General features: G+C 33.5%; 1 protein-coding gene across 1 annotated transcript in view; it reads right to left on the bottom strand.

Annotated features, from left to right (window-relative positions):
- LOC143228591 (proteasome activator complex subunit 4-like) overlaps positions 1-16,434 on the bottom strand; it is a 125,514-nt gene that overhangs the window by 62,158 nt on the left and 46,922 nt on the right. Inside the window, 6 exon segments of the mRNA XM_076459817.1 lie at positions 590-682; positions 3,396-3,553; positions 5,098-5,319; positions 6,975-7,112; positions 14,953-14,993; positions 14,996-15,050. Coding sequence (XP_076315932.1) covers positions 590-682; positions 3,396-3,553; positions 5,098-5,319; positions 6,975-7,112; positions 14,953-14,993; positions 14,996-15,050 — 707 coding nt within the window.

Here is a 16,434-nt window from a genome sequence, read left to right as displayed (position 1 = left end):
GATATAATTAGCATTTGGCATTATACAAAAATTTTCAACATATGTTCAAGCACTTTAAGTTAAGAAAATGACTCCTTTATCATAAAAAAAAGTTGAATAATTTATATATTTAAACAATCAAACATTTCAACCAATATAATTTGATATTTAAATGTAGTTTGATACACTAAATATATATTAAACTAAAAATAATATTGAAAATTACTGCTATAATTATTCAATTTATTTTAAGTTACAGGTTTTTCATTACAGCAACTTATGTGCTTGTTTGGTATTTTAATCTTTCACATTTTCTTTATATGTATGACATTACAGTGATTTTCGTGTTAACACGTTTTATAATACTACAGTTATTCAAGTGTTAAACATCATAATGAAAGCTCATTTTAGATAAAAAAGAATAATAATAATAATGCACTTCTACCAAGCACTGTTTTATAATTGAAAAGTTTTTATTTTCTAATACTCTATATACAAAACAATGCATTTCTACAAAACAAACTGCTATATTACATGTTAATAGATTGTATGTTTCAGCATTCTAGATAGATAACAGCACTTTTACAACACACCAAACTATTGTACTTACAGTTGAATAGTTTCTATTTTCCATACAGGAAGAGCAGATCCTGCACCAATGATACACTCATGGACAATATTCAATGACCTTTGAAGTTCTTCCCTGTAAATAAAAGTTTTAATCAATACCTAACTATAAATGAACTATAATTTCTCAACTGAAACAAAAAGTTTTACTTCAATAAAATCTATAGCAGAGAATACACCCAATAGAAAAACAAATGCAGTGAGTTCACAATTACATTTGTTAATAGCTTCTCAACTTGAATTTCATTTGACTATGCAAATATTTCTATACAACTGGAACACTTTATTAACAAAAGTGTTGTAATATGATCACTAGCTGTTTAAGGCATATACAAGTACCACTGAGGCTGGAAAATTATATACTTTAACAGGGCAAGATAAAATGTTAAAACATTAAAGTTACTTTAGTACAATAACAGGTATTCATTTGATACTCCAAAAAATTATGCATTACCAATTTTAATGTTATACCTCAAACAACTCAAATTATTACAGACAAAAAATGTCTAAATTAAAGTGTGATATGGACAGCAACCTATTAAAGGAGGATGATACTTAACTCACTAACCAGAAACTAGTTACAACACCATGACAATTTTCCAGGTTTGTAACTTAAATAGTTAACAGAAATATTAAGGCTATGCATCTTTTCTCAAGAGTAAAGCATACTCAGTCTAGTACTTACAAGTTATATTCACACTCACACACCGTGACACATTCTTCATGATGTAGCAATAAGTTGTTAACATTTATATATTTTTGTTAAGAATTTAGTTTTGTGAAATGAAAAAGACATAAATTTAAACAGGAAGATGTAAATGTTCTGGGAAGGAGAACAACACAACATTGAAAAAAAAGATGTATTTTGAGCAGGACAAAAAAGAACTTCAATTTTTATTTATATATTGCTATGCACACAATTTTGTAATCACTAGTAAATAAGGAGTCCTTAATTTAAACAAAACTTGAATTTTTACTTATGAAATTCAATAAGAAATTTTTTATCCAACAATTTTGATCTACAAGAAACAGGTTAAATTTGGTATAGTATATTCAATTCTTCTGAGATATTTAATAATTTCTATTTGTATCTTAAGTGTAATATTTACCAAACCCAGTTTAAGATTATCAATGGCTTCTTTAACTGTTTTTCCATTATGAATGAAAATGTTCAAATACTTCATATGTTGTTTCTTACTTCTCCACAACCAAACCAATGACATTTTAATTCTGATAAATAATATTGTGTTAAAATTAACTAATTAACTTTACCTCAGAAGAATGATGTTCCTATCATGAGTAATACTCAGTATGATAGTTATGGTTATAGAATAATAGTGTTCCTATCGTGAATAATACTCAGTATGATAGTTATGGTTGTAGAATAATGGTGTTCCTATCGTGAGTAATACTCAGTATGATGGTTGTGGTTATAGAAGAATGGTGTTCCTATCGTGAGTAATACTCAGTATGATGGTTGTGGTTATAGAAGAATGGTGTTCCTATCGTGAGTAATACTCAGTGTTATAGTTATGGTTATAGAAGAATGGTGTTCTTATTGTGAGTAATACTCAATATGGCAGTTACGGTTATAGAATGGTGTTCCTATCGTGAGTAATACTCAGTATGATAGTTATGGTTATAGAATGATGGTGTGAGCAATACTCAGTATGGTAATAATGATCATAGTAAAACGGTGTTCCTATCATGAGTAATACTTAGTATGGTAGTTACGGTTATAGAATGGCATTCCTTTCATAAGTAATAATCAGTATGATAGATATGGTTATAGAATGATGGTGTTCTTATAATGAGTAATACTCAGTATGGTAGTTATGGTTATAGAATGGCATTCCTTTCATAAGTAATAATCAGTATGATAGATATGGTTATAGAATGATGGTGTTCTTATAATGAGTAATACTCAGTATGGTAGTTATGGTTATACAATAGGTACAGCAGACATAGCGTGGTTTAAATGTTGTTACACATTCTTCACTATGACTATAATTTTGATGGAAATAACCTTAATGATGTTAGCAAATAAAAATATCTTGGTGTTCTGGTTAATTACTTTCTAGACATCTAAATAATGAATTGTTTATGGTTAGGCAAAAATAATTTTAGGTTGTATCCACAAAAATACTGAATATGAGTCTAAAGATGTTATAACATCATTGTACAAGTCACTGGTCAGGCTATATGAATTGTGTTCAGTCTTGGACTCCTTACCTCGTAAAGTACAATGAAACATTGAACTGTTGAAAAGAGGAGAGCTCCTAAGATGATGACTGGGATGGAAATATTATCACATAACAACAAGTTAAAATCACTGAACTTTGTTTTTCAAAAAAAAAAGAGAGAGAGTGGAAATGACTGAGGTGTTTAAGATTGGTGAGAATGATAAATTTTGGCAGGGAAGAAGCCATCTTCAACCAAGACAGATTTCTCTGACAGGTTGGTTGACAATTGGAACTGGAGTGAGTTGCCATCAGATGGGGTGGATATATTTAATTTAAGAGAGATTAAAGGAAGGCTTGATAGATATTTGAATGGCAAGAACTGGGTTTGATGTGTGTTTTTTTTTGTGTGTGTGTTTAATTTAGTAAATAGGATAATTCAGATGGATCAAAAAGATCTTTGCTGTCCTTCAATCCTATGTTAATGAATAATATTACTGCCAAAATCGAGAAAAAGAGTCCATATAACAATAACTTGATAATGGAAATGTTTAACCACTCAAAGTTTCATAAGCTAGACTTCTCTAAATATTAAAATACACATCTAACCTGGTTAGAGATAGTTCTTGTTTTTTCCATTTTGTCAGTTCTTCAAGTTCAGGTTTCAAGAAACATTCCAATAAGTCTTGAGCTAAACTTATCTCTTCATCTGAAGGCAAATGCCATTGGACACCTAGGTCTTTTATATTTCCTGGCTTTCCCCAGTCCTAATAAAAGAAAATATAAAAACTAACAAATGAATTTTTTAAAACATGAAATTAAAAACTTTAGACCACAATGAATTACTTCACCTTATCACTAGTTAACAAACTGATTTAATTTACATTACAAAAATAAAAATTTTTATCAAGCAAGTTAATACATTTGCTGAATAAAACCTTTTTTTCATTTAGTCATAATTGTCAGTATTCTTGAACTTAAAACTACATATCATGAAAGAAAGATCTCATGCAAAATTCTGTGATCACTTACGTTTTCTTACAGTGTAAAGTAATAAAATATATCAAACTACTTATCAATCATTGGCTGCTAATCAAAGTAGCTGCTGTATTTAAAATTACACATTCTGATATATCTTTGAACTCTGATACAAGCTAATACCATAGTAAAGCAGTCCACTACCACACTGTTGTTGTAGTTTTGGAATTTGATAGCAAAAAGAATCTTGGGGTATCCATGCCAAAATATTATGTCATAACATGTTTTACAACACAATAGTTATTCTAAAAAGTTACATCATGTGTATAAAATACTAGTATAAACAGAAGAAATTTTTCTTATATTTCAATACAGGATAAAAAAAACCACTGGCCCATGAAAACTAAAAATATGGTCAGTCTGGACAGTATCATCATTGCCTATGCCACACATGACACAGTCCATTGTTAAAAATACCTCACAAGTCAAAATATGCCTAAAATAGTGGTAGCACCTGATGTTGTATGCTTGTTGTAACTTTAACAGAAAGTGAAGATGGTGCTAGGCTTTCAAAAGTTCTTACCATTGATATTAAACTAATTAGATATTTTTATATATTTTGTATTTGTAATGTAACTTTACATCTTACCGTTACAGTTTTACAACCACCTTTCACTTGAATAACAAGTCATAATTTCTAAACCGTAATCTGTAGAGTGGATCCTGTTAGGAACTGAAGAGCCACAGAAAACTATGGCAGAGCTCACAGAGTCACCCAATTTTATTTTAAACTAAGTCAACAGTAAAAATGAGAAAAGTAGGATGTAAAAAAAAGTTGTTTGCAAACAAGAAGTTAGTACTTTCAGTTAACAACTTCTTCAAAAGACACAAGTGAAGGTTACAATTCGTAATTAGTAAGCTATAGCAGAATGTACTGATAATCAGATTCAACAGTAACATCAAATGTTAAAAAATCCAACTGAAGTAACTGATATTACATAGAATCCCAGGGTAACAGTTTTGTCACATCAACCGCTAGGCCACACTCGGCTCTCAACAACTATTAAATACACGACTATGAAACTTACTTAGTTACTACTAGACTTGTATTTAACATACTCCTCTGAACATACTTGACAGTCAATGAAAGAAAATTATTCAGTACAAGATTAAAGTTAAATGTTATGCTAAGAAATGGTAAACAAAAATATTATCACACACATAGTAATACTTATGCTATCCCAAAATATTTCATTTAATTTTACATACTCAACATGTACAAGGACATGTATTCAACATGTATTCTGAGTTTTGGAAAATACTATCACCTAACCTTTATAGGCAAGTGCTGCTCCAGAGAGCTGCAATCTTCCACTGGCATTTTTGTGCTGCGAAAGTCTAGAGGATAGACTGTTGTTAAAGCTTTCAAGGTGTATCGCAGCAATGAACCTGCAAGAAGGTACCCCTGTTTATTGGTAAGGTGAACTGTACGATGGAGAACACTTTCAATGTTGTTTCTGTACTGAAGTAAATAAACTCCATTGCATCTGACAACCTGTATAAGAAAATTATAATAAAGTTAATAAGACAAGAAGCATGAAAAACTTGATAACACTGATTTTGTTTTTTAAATAAACAATGCTATTAGAATTATAATCTGTACCAAATAACAATCACACACAATATAAAACATTACAAACATTTGCTTGGAGGAATTTAAGCCACAAAGAAGGTGGCTGTTAACTAGTCTGGTAACAAAGATAACAGAAAAAATATCTCATCTTTAACAATCTGGTACTTCATTCTTCTAAGTATTTATTTGTATGTGAAATAAAAATGTTGCAACATTAATTATATTTCAGTTTTGGTTTTCATCTCTTATATTCCTAAAACTTTCATACCACTCAATTCATGCAGACTTGACATTACTATTCAATCATGCTATACCATTTACTGTAAAAAATAATTTTAGAATGACTGGATATATGTGGTCTATATAAAGAACAATAAATTTGTCATTATAGTTACACAAAAACGAGTTACAAAAATGATGATCACAGCAATGTCTCAACTACATAATATGTTTAGAAAGCTAACTTTATGATATCACATTATGATTATACTTTCCCTTGGAATTACAAGTTTTTAGATGAACAACTAGGTTGTACTTATGATATTTACTAATATGCACACAAAATCCTCATGTTTGTTAAGATAAAATACCATGGCACAACGTGTAATTTTAACTAACACTCTGGCATGTCTGTTCATTATTTAGTGGCAGTAAGTTTTTGTAATAAACATCACAAACTATCTGCCATACCATTAAGTAATTTTTTTGGGGAGGGTTACAGAAAGTCACCTTGGGCTATCTGCTGTGTGTACTGCAGTAGACTTACTGCTGTCCCACTTTGAAACCTAGCGAGCAACATTTTCTGCCATTAAACAATGACATGAATGAGACATCTTGCATACAATAAGAACCAAACCAGATATTTTGTTTCACAGGGATATTTATCCTGGTGTGACTTTTAGTATTTGAAGAAAATCATTCACAGTTGTTGAAAAGAGGTTTCCTCAGACTACTACTATTAACTTACTTTGTTTGAGTTCAGGAAAAATTACAGAACAACTAAAAGTTGTATTTAACCATTTGATTCAGATAATATAACTGATCACACATAAAATAAATGAAATATACACAAGAACAGAATAAAATATTTAACTCTTAATAGAAAAACAAAGCAAACAAAATAAATATTCTCTGAAATGTTTATCAAACAAAAAATTAAAACCATTTGTTTAAAAACATTAACAAGATAAACCTCCATCCAAAACTACTGTAGATACTACATGTCCTTTAAAACTTTGAAACCCTATTAACAAGAAAAGCATCCTAATGATGCTGCAGTGCAATTTTTTAAGTTTAAGTTTGATGAGATTTTTTCCCCCATTAATATTTGTGAGCAAGTTTTTAAATAAATATGTGCTAATTATATTACCCTTGCAGTTTTATCAGGACCGGTCTAATTTCATAGCTTAATTGTCTAAATCCTTTCAGTATGCCCTACAAATTCAGAAAACAATAAGTAAAAGTGTATATCACTTATACATTGCCCATTCACAAAAACTACAAGATATTATGGCACATTATGCTCTACTTAAAAATATTCAAAAATATGTGATAAGAGTATAGTCAATGGCACAAACCTCTGACAACAGAAGTAGACTGAACAAAAGTTCTTCATCTAAAATCTCCTCTTTAGCAACCTCTTCACTTTCTGTTAAAGTTATGACAAGCTTACAAAAATGTGGCAAAAATAATCGAAGAGTAGTCTCAGGATTTACCTAACAAAGAAAAAATAATTCAAAACCAGGGACACGTAAGATGAGAAAAATTTAATGTGAATGTCTGAAGAGTTCCATATTTAAACTGAATAAATGTTTTTTTTTAATATCAAGTAAAAGATATAAAATGCCATTAACACCATGAACATAATTTTTAGGACTAAAATGTTTCAAGATGTAGACAGATTTTACTGATATAAATTATTTTATTACTTGACAATAATTATAAAATTTCACTTGCTACAGTTATTTGACACATCTTAAAAACAATCTAAACCCATATTTTAATAATTTTTTCACTCTCCAACAAAAACACTATCTGATAGCTGTTAAATACAACACACATTTATTTTCCCTTCTGCAAAATCAGAACTTCGAATACCTTTATTTTGTAAATGAAGAACTTTAATTAAACAGTATGATCAAACAATTAATTTGAAAGTTATCAGCAAAATGGACATTACAGCTTTGAAGTTATAAGCTTTTCATTCTAATATAGAACTTTTCCATACACATCATGTTTCAATGTTTACTACTCTTAACTTATTAGATACACTGGAATTTGTTCATCATTACACTATTTGGTAAATGGAGCTTGTAAATTCACTCACTGTTTTCATAATCAAGGTTTTTCACTGTAAAAATTAAACACAAAATTCAACAATATTTTTGATAAAGACTATTGGTTTAAAGGTTTTACAGGCTGTCACAATCTTTTAAAAACATCCATATGTACACTTTGATTTATTGGGGTGTAGTTTGGACTAATGGTATTAAAAAAAGGTTTAGTGTACCACCAACAGCTTTAGCAACTGTTAATTTTAGTTATTATTGTATACAACTGTATGATTAACAATGTTTAATATAACATTATTAGGTTAATTAGTTTTCATATTTACTTTGTCACCCTATGCCCCATCTTCATTGGTTGGTGTTTTATGGCACAAAGCAACTTGGCTATCTGTGCCAAACATCCAGTTAAAAGTTAAAATTACACTAATAATTAGTAAAATTCATAAAACAAAATTTAAAAAAAACAACATATACATCATTAAAACCAATTTTTACATCTAGGCTACAGCAGTAAGAGAAAAACTACACTAATACAAGTTGTGCAGGAATTTCTGTAGCATAACTGTAATTATCATAACTCACCAGGAAGACTAAAAGGTAAGTTCAAAATCCACCATTAGTTACCTGAACTTGGCCTTTCCAGTTCTTGTTCCATGTTATTTGACATTATAGCCATTTTCAGAAAGGAATAAAAGGTTTAAAAGACTTGTAGCAAAATTTTAATTATAAATCACCAAATTGCCAAGATGACTAATGGAAGTTCAACTAGCAGCATTAGTCACCTGACATTGGTCTTTCCAGTCCTGGTTTCAAGTTATTTGACATTATGGACATTTTCTAATTTTAAATCAAACTACATGTACTTTGATTTTTAAAAGGGAATAACATTAAAAAAGGTTGAATGTATAAATTAAAAACTTATATGACATTAAAAAGATAAATGGCCTTTAAAAACCTAAAAACATTTCCAAGGTGGACAGTGTCACCACCACCAATAACACTAACATTATAGACAAACCTTGGGACAGAACATGTTTAAAATGGCGCTGTTGTTGAGAGTCATAATGACAGCAAGACAGCAAAATGTGGCTTATTGTGACCTGAGTGTTACACAGACAACACATTGGTGCATCAGTCCCAGATAAAAGACAACAATGAGTTAAAAAACTGATCAATGTGCAGTCCAGTTAGAACATCTCTTTCCAATCCTTATGGAAGCAAGATGACTAAAGTCCAAAAGAGGGATTTATTTGGAAGATCTTGTTTTCACGTTGCTCATGCCAAATCAACTACCAGCTGGAATGGAGCCAAGCCTTGAATACAGGAACATAGTGCCAGAGCAGATAAATTGAGCTGTGACGTCAGAGAGATTGTTCCTGCTAATACCAACATGGCCCAGTATCCAGAAAAACTGGATAGAAGTAGATGTTAAAGAGAAATGAGACAGTCAGTTTTCAATATTGGTGAGAACAGGGTGTGAACTAACGTGAAGCTATTCCAAGGCTAGTAAAGAACTAAGCAAGTCAGAATAAATAGTGCAATTTGAGTACTGCTTAGCTTCTATGTGATCCAGGGCAAAAGAAAAGACAAACAGTTCTGCAATGAACACAGAAGCTATGGAAGGAATTCTGCACTGAACCACAACAAACCACACAGTCACCTAATTTTGAGCCATCTGTATAAACAGGAATAGAAGAATGGTTCAAAAGATGTTCAGCAAATAACAAACAGTATTTCCAATCGGGAATGTCTGCTTTTCTCAGATGATTTAAAGAAAGGTCACATTTGGGTACTGTAAGAAGCTATGGTGTGATGGGCTGACCAATGGATACAGCAATGTTATCCAAGGACAGACCCAATTCGTCCAATTGCATCGAGATACAAAGGCCAAAAGGAACAATGACAAATCATCTGTTCTCAAAAAATATAGCCCACTGAGGAAGGAAAACACAACCCCAGGTAAAATGCTTTGGTAAGGAAAGAAGTTTCGAAGCATATAGGAAAGACAGTTGCAAACAGCAGAGGTGAAAAGGAGGTTCATGACACTTGATGTTTAAGCTTTGCACTGGGGAAGTGCAGAAAGCCTCAGTGCAGAGCCAAAGTCCTTGATGATGAATAGGGTTCACCATCTTTAAGGCCAAAGTCCTGGCAGAGTGATAGGCCAGTGATCAATAGTCGAGTTTCGATCGAATAAGAGCATGATACATCTTTAGCATAAAACATCGATCCGATCCCCAGGCAGTGGAAGAGAGGACACAGAGAATGTTCAATGCTCTTATACATTTGACCCATAACTGCTTAATGTGTGGTATAAAGGTCAGCTTACAGTCAAAGATAAGCCCCAAGAACTTTGTCTCAGAGACCACAGGCAACACAACTTCACCAATATGAATTTCAGGATCAGGGTGAATACCCCATTGGCAGCAAAAGTGCATGCAAATGGTTTTAGAGAAAAAGAGAAGTTCAAGCTGTTTGCTGTGGTCCACTTCTGTAAACGACTAAAGGCAGTCTGTAGCTGCCACTTAATATCCCTCATGTTCGATGACTAACATGAGATGTGAAAGTCATCGACATAGAGTCCATTTCCAACAGTAAGAGGGAGTTGTTCACTGATGGCATTAATCTTTATACTGAAAAGTGTGACACTCAAAACACAACCCTGAAGGACTTCAAGTTCCTGTAGAAAACAATGGGAAAGTGTCGAACCCACACGAAATTGGAATTGCCTGTGCATTAAAAATTTTTAATAAAAATGGGTTAATGGCCACGTAACCTATATATATAGGTCTTGCAAAATGCATACTTCTACGTTGTATCATAAGATTCCTCAATGTCAAGAATGTTGATACAGAATGTTGTTGTTTGAGAAAGGCTTCCCTGATTGACATTTGAAGTCGAATCAGGCAGTCCACAGTGGAGTGCTGTCATCAGAACCCACACTGAGTGGGTGAAAGGTTTGTTTGTTTTGGAATTTCGCACAAAGCTACTCGAGGGCTATCTGTGCTAAGTCCCTAATTTAGCAGTGTAAGTCTAGAGGGAAGGCAGCTAGTCATCACCACCCACCGCCAACTCTTGGGCTACTCTTTTACCAACGAAAAGTGGGATTGACCGTCACATTATAACGCGCCCACGGCTGAAAGGGCGAGCAAGTTTGGCTCTTTAAGGTCTTACAGAGACAGCTTGTCAAAGCAATTGGGCAATAATTTGAAGGTAATCACTCTGTCCGAGTCTTGATGACTAAGAAGGCGGAGGAAGAAGCAGAAGTGCTAAATACCCAGCAAAAGCTTTCACCTAGAGTATAAACGAGTAACAGCTACTTCCTGGTCATCAGAGAGCAAGATCGAGAGGGGAACAGAATTATATTGCCCACTGACCTTTCAAATCTTGTACCATATGACTTTGGAACTGGTGGTAGAAGATATGCCAGTTGTGAACTTAATCTAAGATTCTTTCTGGCTTTGACATCTTACCCACGAGCATGTTCACAGGTTTGCTGGAAAGCAATGTGGTGCGAGAATGTAGGATACCTATGAAAAGTATCCCAGGCCCTTTTTTGAGCCTTCAGTGCCATGTGGCATGCAGGATTACACTATGGATGAGGATATCATGGAAAACAGGTCGAGATTTAAGAATATGTTCAGCAGCTTCCTGTATAATACAGTCAGTTACTGCTGCCACACAGTCGTCTATTGATGGCTTAAAGACGATGACAGGATCAAGTTCTGCCAGAGCAGTGAAAGAGGGCCAGTTTGCTCGATCCAGCTTTCACTGGGGCATGCAGGTCGGGTGTCATTGACCATGGCCAGTCTCTCTAAAAATTATTGGAAAATGATCACTGCCCTGTGGGTTATTGTCAACCCTCCAAGAAAAGTGGAAAAATAGTGAAGGGGAACAAACTGAGAGATCAATAGCAGTAAAGGACTGACTAGGTGCATGAAAATAAGTAGAAGAACCAGTATTGAAAAGAGAAAGGTTGTTATCAGAGAGCACATTCTCTGCAGAGCAACCCCTCCCATCAATATCAGCACTTTCCTAGAGGGGATGATGTCCATTAAAGTCAGTCCCAAGGATTAAAAAGGGAGAAGCAACTGTTCAATGAGAGCATCAAGGTTTGATTGATTGTACGTTTTTCCAGGTGACAGATAGAGAGAACAAATAGTGATGGTAGGACCCAAGGAAATACAGATGGCTACAGCCTCCAAGGGTGTGTCAAGTGGCAAAGACAGGGTTGGCACATGTTGATCAATCAACAGTGCCACCCCTCCATGCACTCGTCCATCACACAGCCTGTCATTTTTTGTACAAAGAAAAACTGCCTAAAGGTGACTGTATCGACAGGATTCATAAATGTTTCCTGTAAGAAAAGGCATACAGGATGGCAGGAAGCAATCAGTATTTTGATGTCATCCAGATTAGAACATAAGCTTCGACAGTTCCATTGTATTAAGGTGGCCATTTTTATTTATGTGTAGGCGAATTGGGGGGAGAACCCTTCTGTTTACGACCATGTCTTTTTTCTTTACTGACTTTATTCGAGGGAGGTTTATCGACCTCCTTGGATCTTGCCCTGGGTCGATTGAGCAGGTTTTTGTCATTGGAAGAGGAACCCAGTGACTGAGGATGTGAACGAATGATCCTTTTGCATTTTGGGGTGGGAGAAGAAGATATACCCGAGGAAATGCCCATACTCAGAATCAAAGGAAGTGGATCTTGGGATTTGCTGGAATGTATATTAGGGACAGAGATGGGTGTTGAAGTTGATTTATCAAAGTTTTTAATCATGGAGGTCAAAAGACTTTCCATATGGTTTGAGAATGCTTCTTTTGGAGGCACAGAGAGATCCATCTACACTCCCACTGTAGTAATGGAATGAGGTGCAGCAGCATACGTCCGAAATGAAGTGGTGGACAACAACTTTCAAGCCTCAGGATAAGTAATGTTTTGAATTGTTTTCAAATGCTGCACCTCTTTTTCTTCCAACCATTTAGGGCAAGAAATGAAAGTAGAATGGGTAAGAGCCATTGCAATCAATGCAATGAGGGTCCATTTCACACTCACAGGCATCATGATCATTGCCACTGCAATGAGTAAACATCAAGGAACCACGACATGACGTCTTTATGTGACAGAACCGCTGTCACTGGAAACATCCGAGAGGGCTTGGAATGTATGGTCATACCCTGCAATTAAGATAACCTGCCTTTATGGTGGCAGGTGGTCATGGTGATGTAAATGTCAGAATGAGGACATTGATCGGAATCATAATTCCATCTTTGTGCGTGGAGATACACCTCACTGCAGAAACTCCTTGGGTGGAGAAACCAGCAGGAATGTTCTTCAAATCCCTCTCAACAATAACTCCTTGTGATGAATTCAAAGTAACATGAGGCGTAACCTCAATAGGTATATCCCCAATCACCTTTAAATGCAAGAGGAGTTCACTGTGTTGAGATGTGGATGTTTCCACCAATATGCCACCAGATCAAAGCTTATTTACCACCTTTCAAGAGCCAGCAAGTCCCTCTAGTCCCTTCTGAATGAAAGAGGGAGACATTTGCCCTAAATGTTTGTCTGAAAGAGAATGTAGTATAAGAAAATGAGGTACAACAGGTGTTATAGGTGTTGAAGATTGCTGCTCAGAATCTTCAAGGCCTGGTCGTTTACCTATGGACTGTTTTTCACTCTTTCATTTTAGTTTTTATTTGAGGGATACATAAAAAAAGGAATATTTCAGTGCTCACTGATCCCACCTACCATGGAGCCCTACAAGGAGATGTACTACAATGCCAAACGAGGACACTGCAGCAACGCCAGGGTTTTGTAAGCACTATACCCAAACACCAGCATCAGATACAATGTCCACAACACCTGTTGAGAACATCCAACACTGCTACTTGGTTGTCCCTAGCCCAAGTGGACCAGCAGATTGTCCCAAGGGGGGCCACTAGAAGGCTGCCTGTCTACAGGAATTCAAGGCCAAATTGGCATATTAAGATTGGGTCCTTCAACCACCAGGATCCTCTCCTCCCCTTCACAGGTCACCATGCATAGCAAACATGTGGTTGGATGTTTAGGTCCCAGAGGAGATAAACTGAAAGAACAGAACCTTTCCTGGGAGGTCCCCTCATCACGTACAGGAATCCACATCAAGAGATATGCCCCATCTACACATACATATAATGTATAATTTCTATGAAACTTTCCTACTTCTAAAATATCACTGTGTTTACTTTTCTGTTCTCAAAGAAGATTAAATGTTGTTTATTACTTTCTGCAGCTGTCTCCAAGTGTTTGTTGTGGGGGATAATTAAGTGAGACTGCTGGTAAAAATATTTGAACAAACAATATGCAAGGTTTAACAAGGTATTTCCTTCTTACATTAAGTATCATTATAATTTTCACATTAGGTATTATTTGAATTTATGCTTATTGTTTGTGCCAAGAGAAAGTTGATGCTACCAACTAGATATGGTTTATACTAAAATATATAGGATTAATTATCACAATTAGTGTAACCTCTGATGTAATGTAAATGGGATACCACAATGAGTAAGCCTATAAACACGAGTTCTTGTCTTGAGTCATAGATGAATATTTATTTGGAATTTTGTTCTCTCTCACAGCAGGCTTTACTAAGTACGATGTGTTATTTTGATTATTTATTGTTACTTTCATTAATACAAAATTTATTGTAATAGTAAATAAATTGAGAGCAATATGCTGGCCAAAGCTTGTAGGATATTATGATTGCATCTGAAAATATTATTAACAGTGAACAGAAATATACAAAGATAATATTTAATTATCTATATTGATAGCCAGTTAGATTTTTAGTTTTTATCTAAGCACATAGGTTACTCTCACAGGAAGCTTATTCTATTTATTAAGAGATAAAACAACTTAAATATAAGATTTTGTACAAAATATTTGAAAAATTATTCTTGGCACATCTCTATTACAAAGGTAAAGTAAAGTAGTGAAGATAAATATTACTTGACCCAGTTATCCAGGTACTTACAAAATCTTTGGATTTTGATATGTTTGCATAAAAGCTATTTCTCTGTATTTAATTTTCATCCTTTTACATGTGTCATTCACTTTGTATGTTGTTTCAAAATTAATAACCTTTGCAAGTTCAAGATTTGGCTAATTTATATTCACAGTAGCTGAAAAAATTTTAGTAATTTAGATTTTCTACCAAAAAAAAGTTAGATGTAATTCTTTATTAAGTAGAAGAAATTATATATAACCTAAAACAATTACAAACCCGTGCAGCAGATCGGCACATGTTTGCTGCAAACCTTCCGATACTTTTGTCTCTAGGATGTGGCTCGATACAAATGAATAAAGCTTACGAAGTGCTGCCTGCAAAATACATGGTTTTATTTATTGCTTTGGTGGAACTTACAGAAAAAATAATAGCAATATGCACAAGATTTCTCAAATGTATTTTTAAAGAAAATAACAAAGTTCTAATATTTTCTGCTTTACAAAACGTTTGTATCACATGAACAGGTGAAAAATACATACTTCAAAAATTTAAATTTCTGGAAACACTGAATTAAAAACTATAAATTTTCAATGTAAATATGTATTTATGAAATCTTTTTAACAGTGAACTGGTTCACACAAAATAAGATCTCACAAATGAACACTTTGTAAACATGGTTCTTTATTCTCTGATGGTTAATTAGAGAGCATGCCTTCTAAACTCCCTTTGATGAAAGGGTAGATTTCCTTGTAATTTATGATTTTCAGATGTAAAAGTACATATTAACACAAACTTCAATAAGTAAGATATTTTTCAATCCAGTATTTTTATACAACTAACATTAAGTAACATGAGGATGAATTCTTAACAAAAAATAAACACTTAAGTTAACAAGTTTGATTTTTACCAATTTTAGCTTCCTGTGAACATAAAAATAAAACATTAATAATTTTCTGATTTTCAATAAACTTGTTAAAAAACATCAGATAAATATTGAACTTGGACACACTTATTTTTATATTTTCACTTACACTGACAACTGTTACATTACACACCTTAAAGAGAAAGTATATTATCATCATATTAAAGCAACTTGACTAAAACTTAATGTACCAGAACCACATATAAGGTATGCCTTATAAAATTAATAAGGACAGTTTTAAAGTAAACATTTTATATGCATTAAAAACTGTAATAAAGTAAATGTAAATGACTCACAAACACTGTTGTAGTAAACATGTTACATATACCATCAGCTACAATACACTATTCACACAAAATAACTTATGGTTACTGTTACATGTACCAAACACTAAAACACACTATTTATTGTAAGTGACTTATAAACAATGTTGAAATAAGCATGCTACATGTATCATAAACTACAATACACTAATTCATGTGAAAGACTTACAGACATTGATAAATCAAACTTTTCACATGTATCATAAACTACATTAATTATTGTAAATGACTTAAGAACACTTCCGGAGTAAGCACATAATACTGGTTTGGTTTCTTTTAAATTTTGTACAATACAATGCCATACAAGGGATATCTGCACTAGTTATCCTTACTTGAACACTGAAGGACCAGAGGGAATGCAGCTAGTCATCACCACCCACTGCCAACTCTTGGGCTATTCTTTAACTAATAAATAGTGGGATTGACTGTCATATTATAATGCCTCCATGGCTGTAAAGGTGAGCATATGTGGTGTGATGGAGATTTGAGCCCAAGACCCTTACACTGCAAGTT

The sequence above is a fragment of the Tachypleus tridentatus genome, chromosome 10 (assembly GCF_004210375.1).
Source record: "Tachypleus tridentatus isolate NWPU-2018 chromosome 10, ASM421037v1, whole genome shotgun sequence".
Classification (NCBI taxonomy): domain Eukaryota; kingdom Metazoa; phylum Arthropoda; class Merostomata; order Xiphosura; family Limulidae; genus Tachypleus; species Tachypleus tridentatus.
The sequence above is the reverse complement of the archived record's forward strand: the minus strand, read 5'-3'. Positions and strand labels throughout refer to the sequence as shown.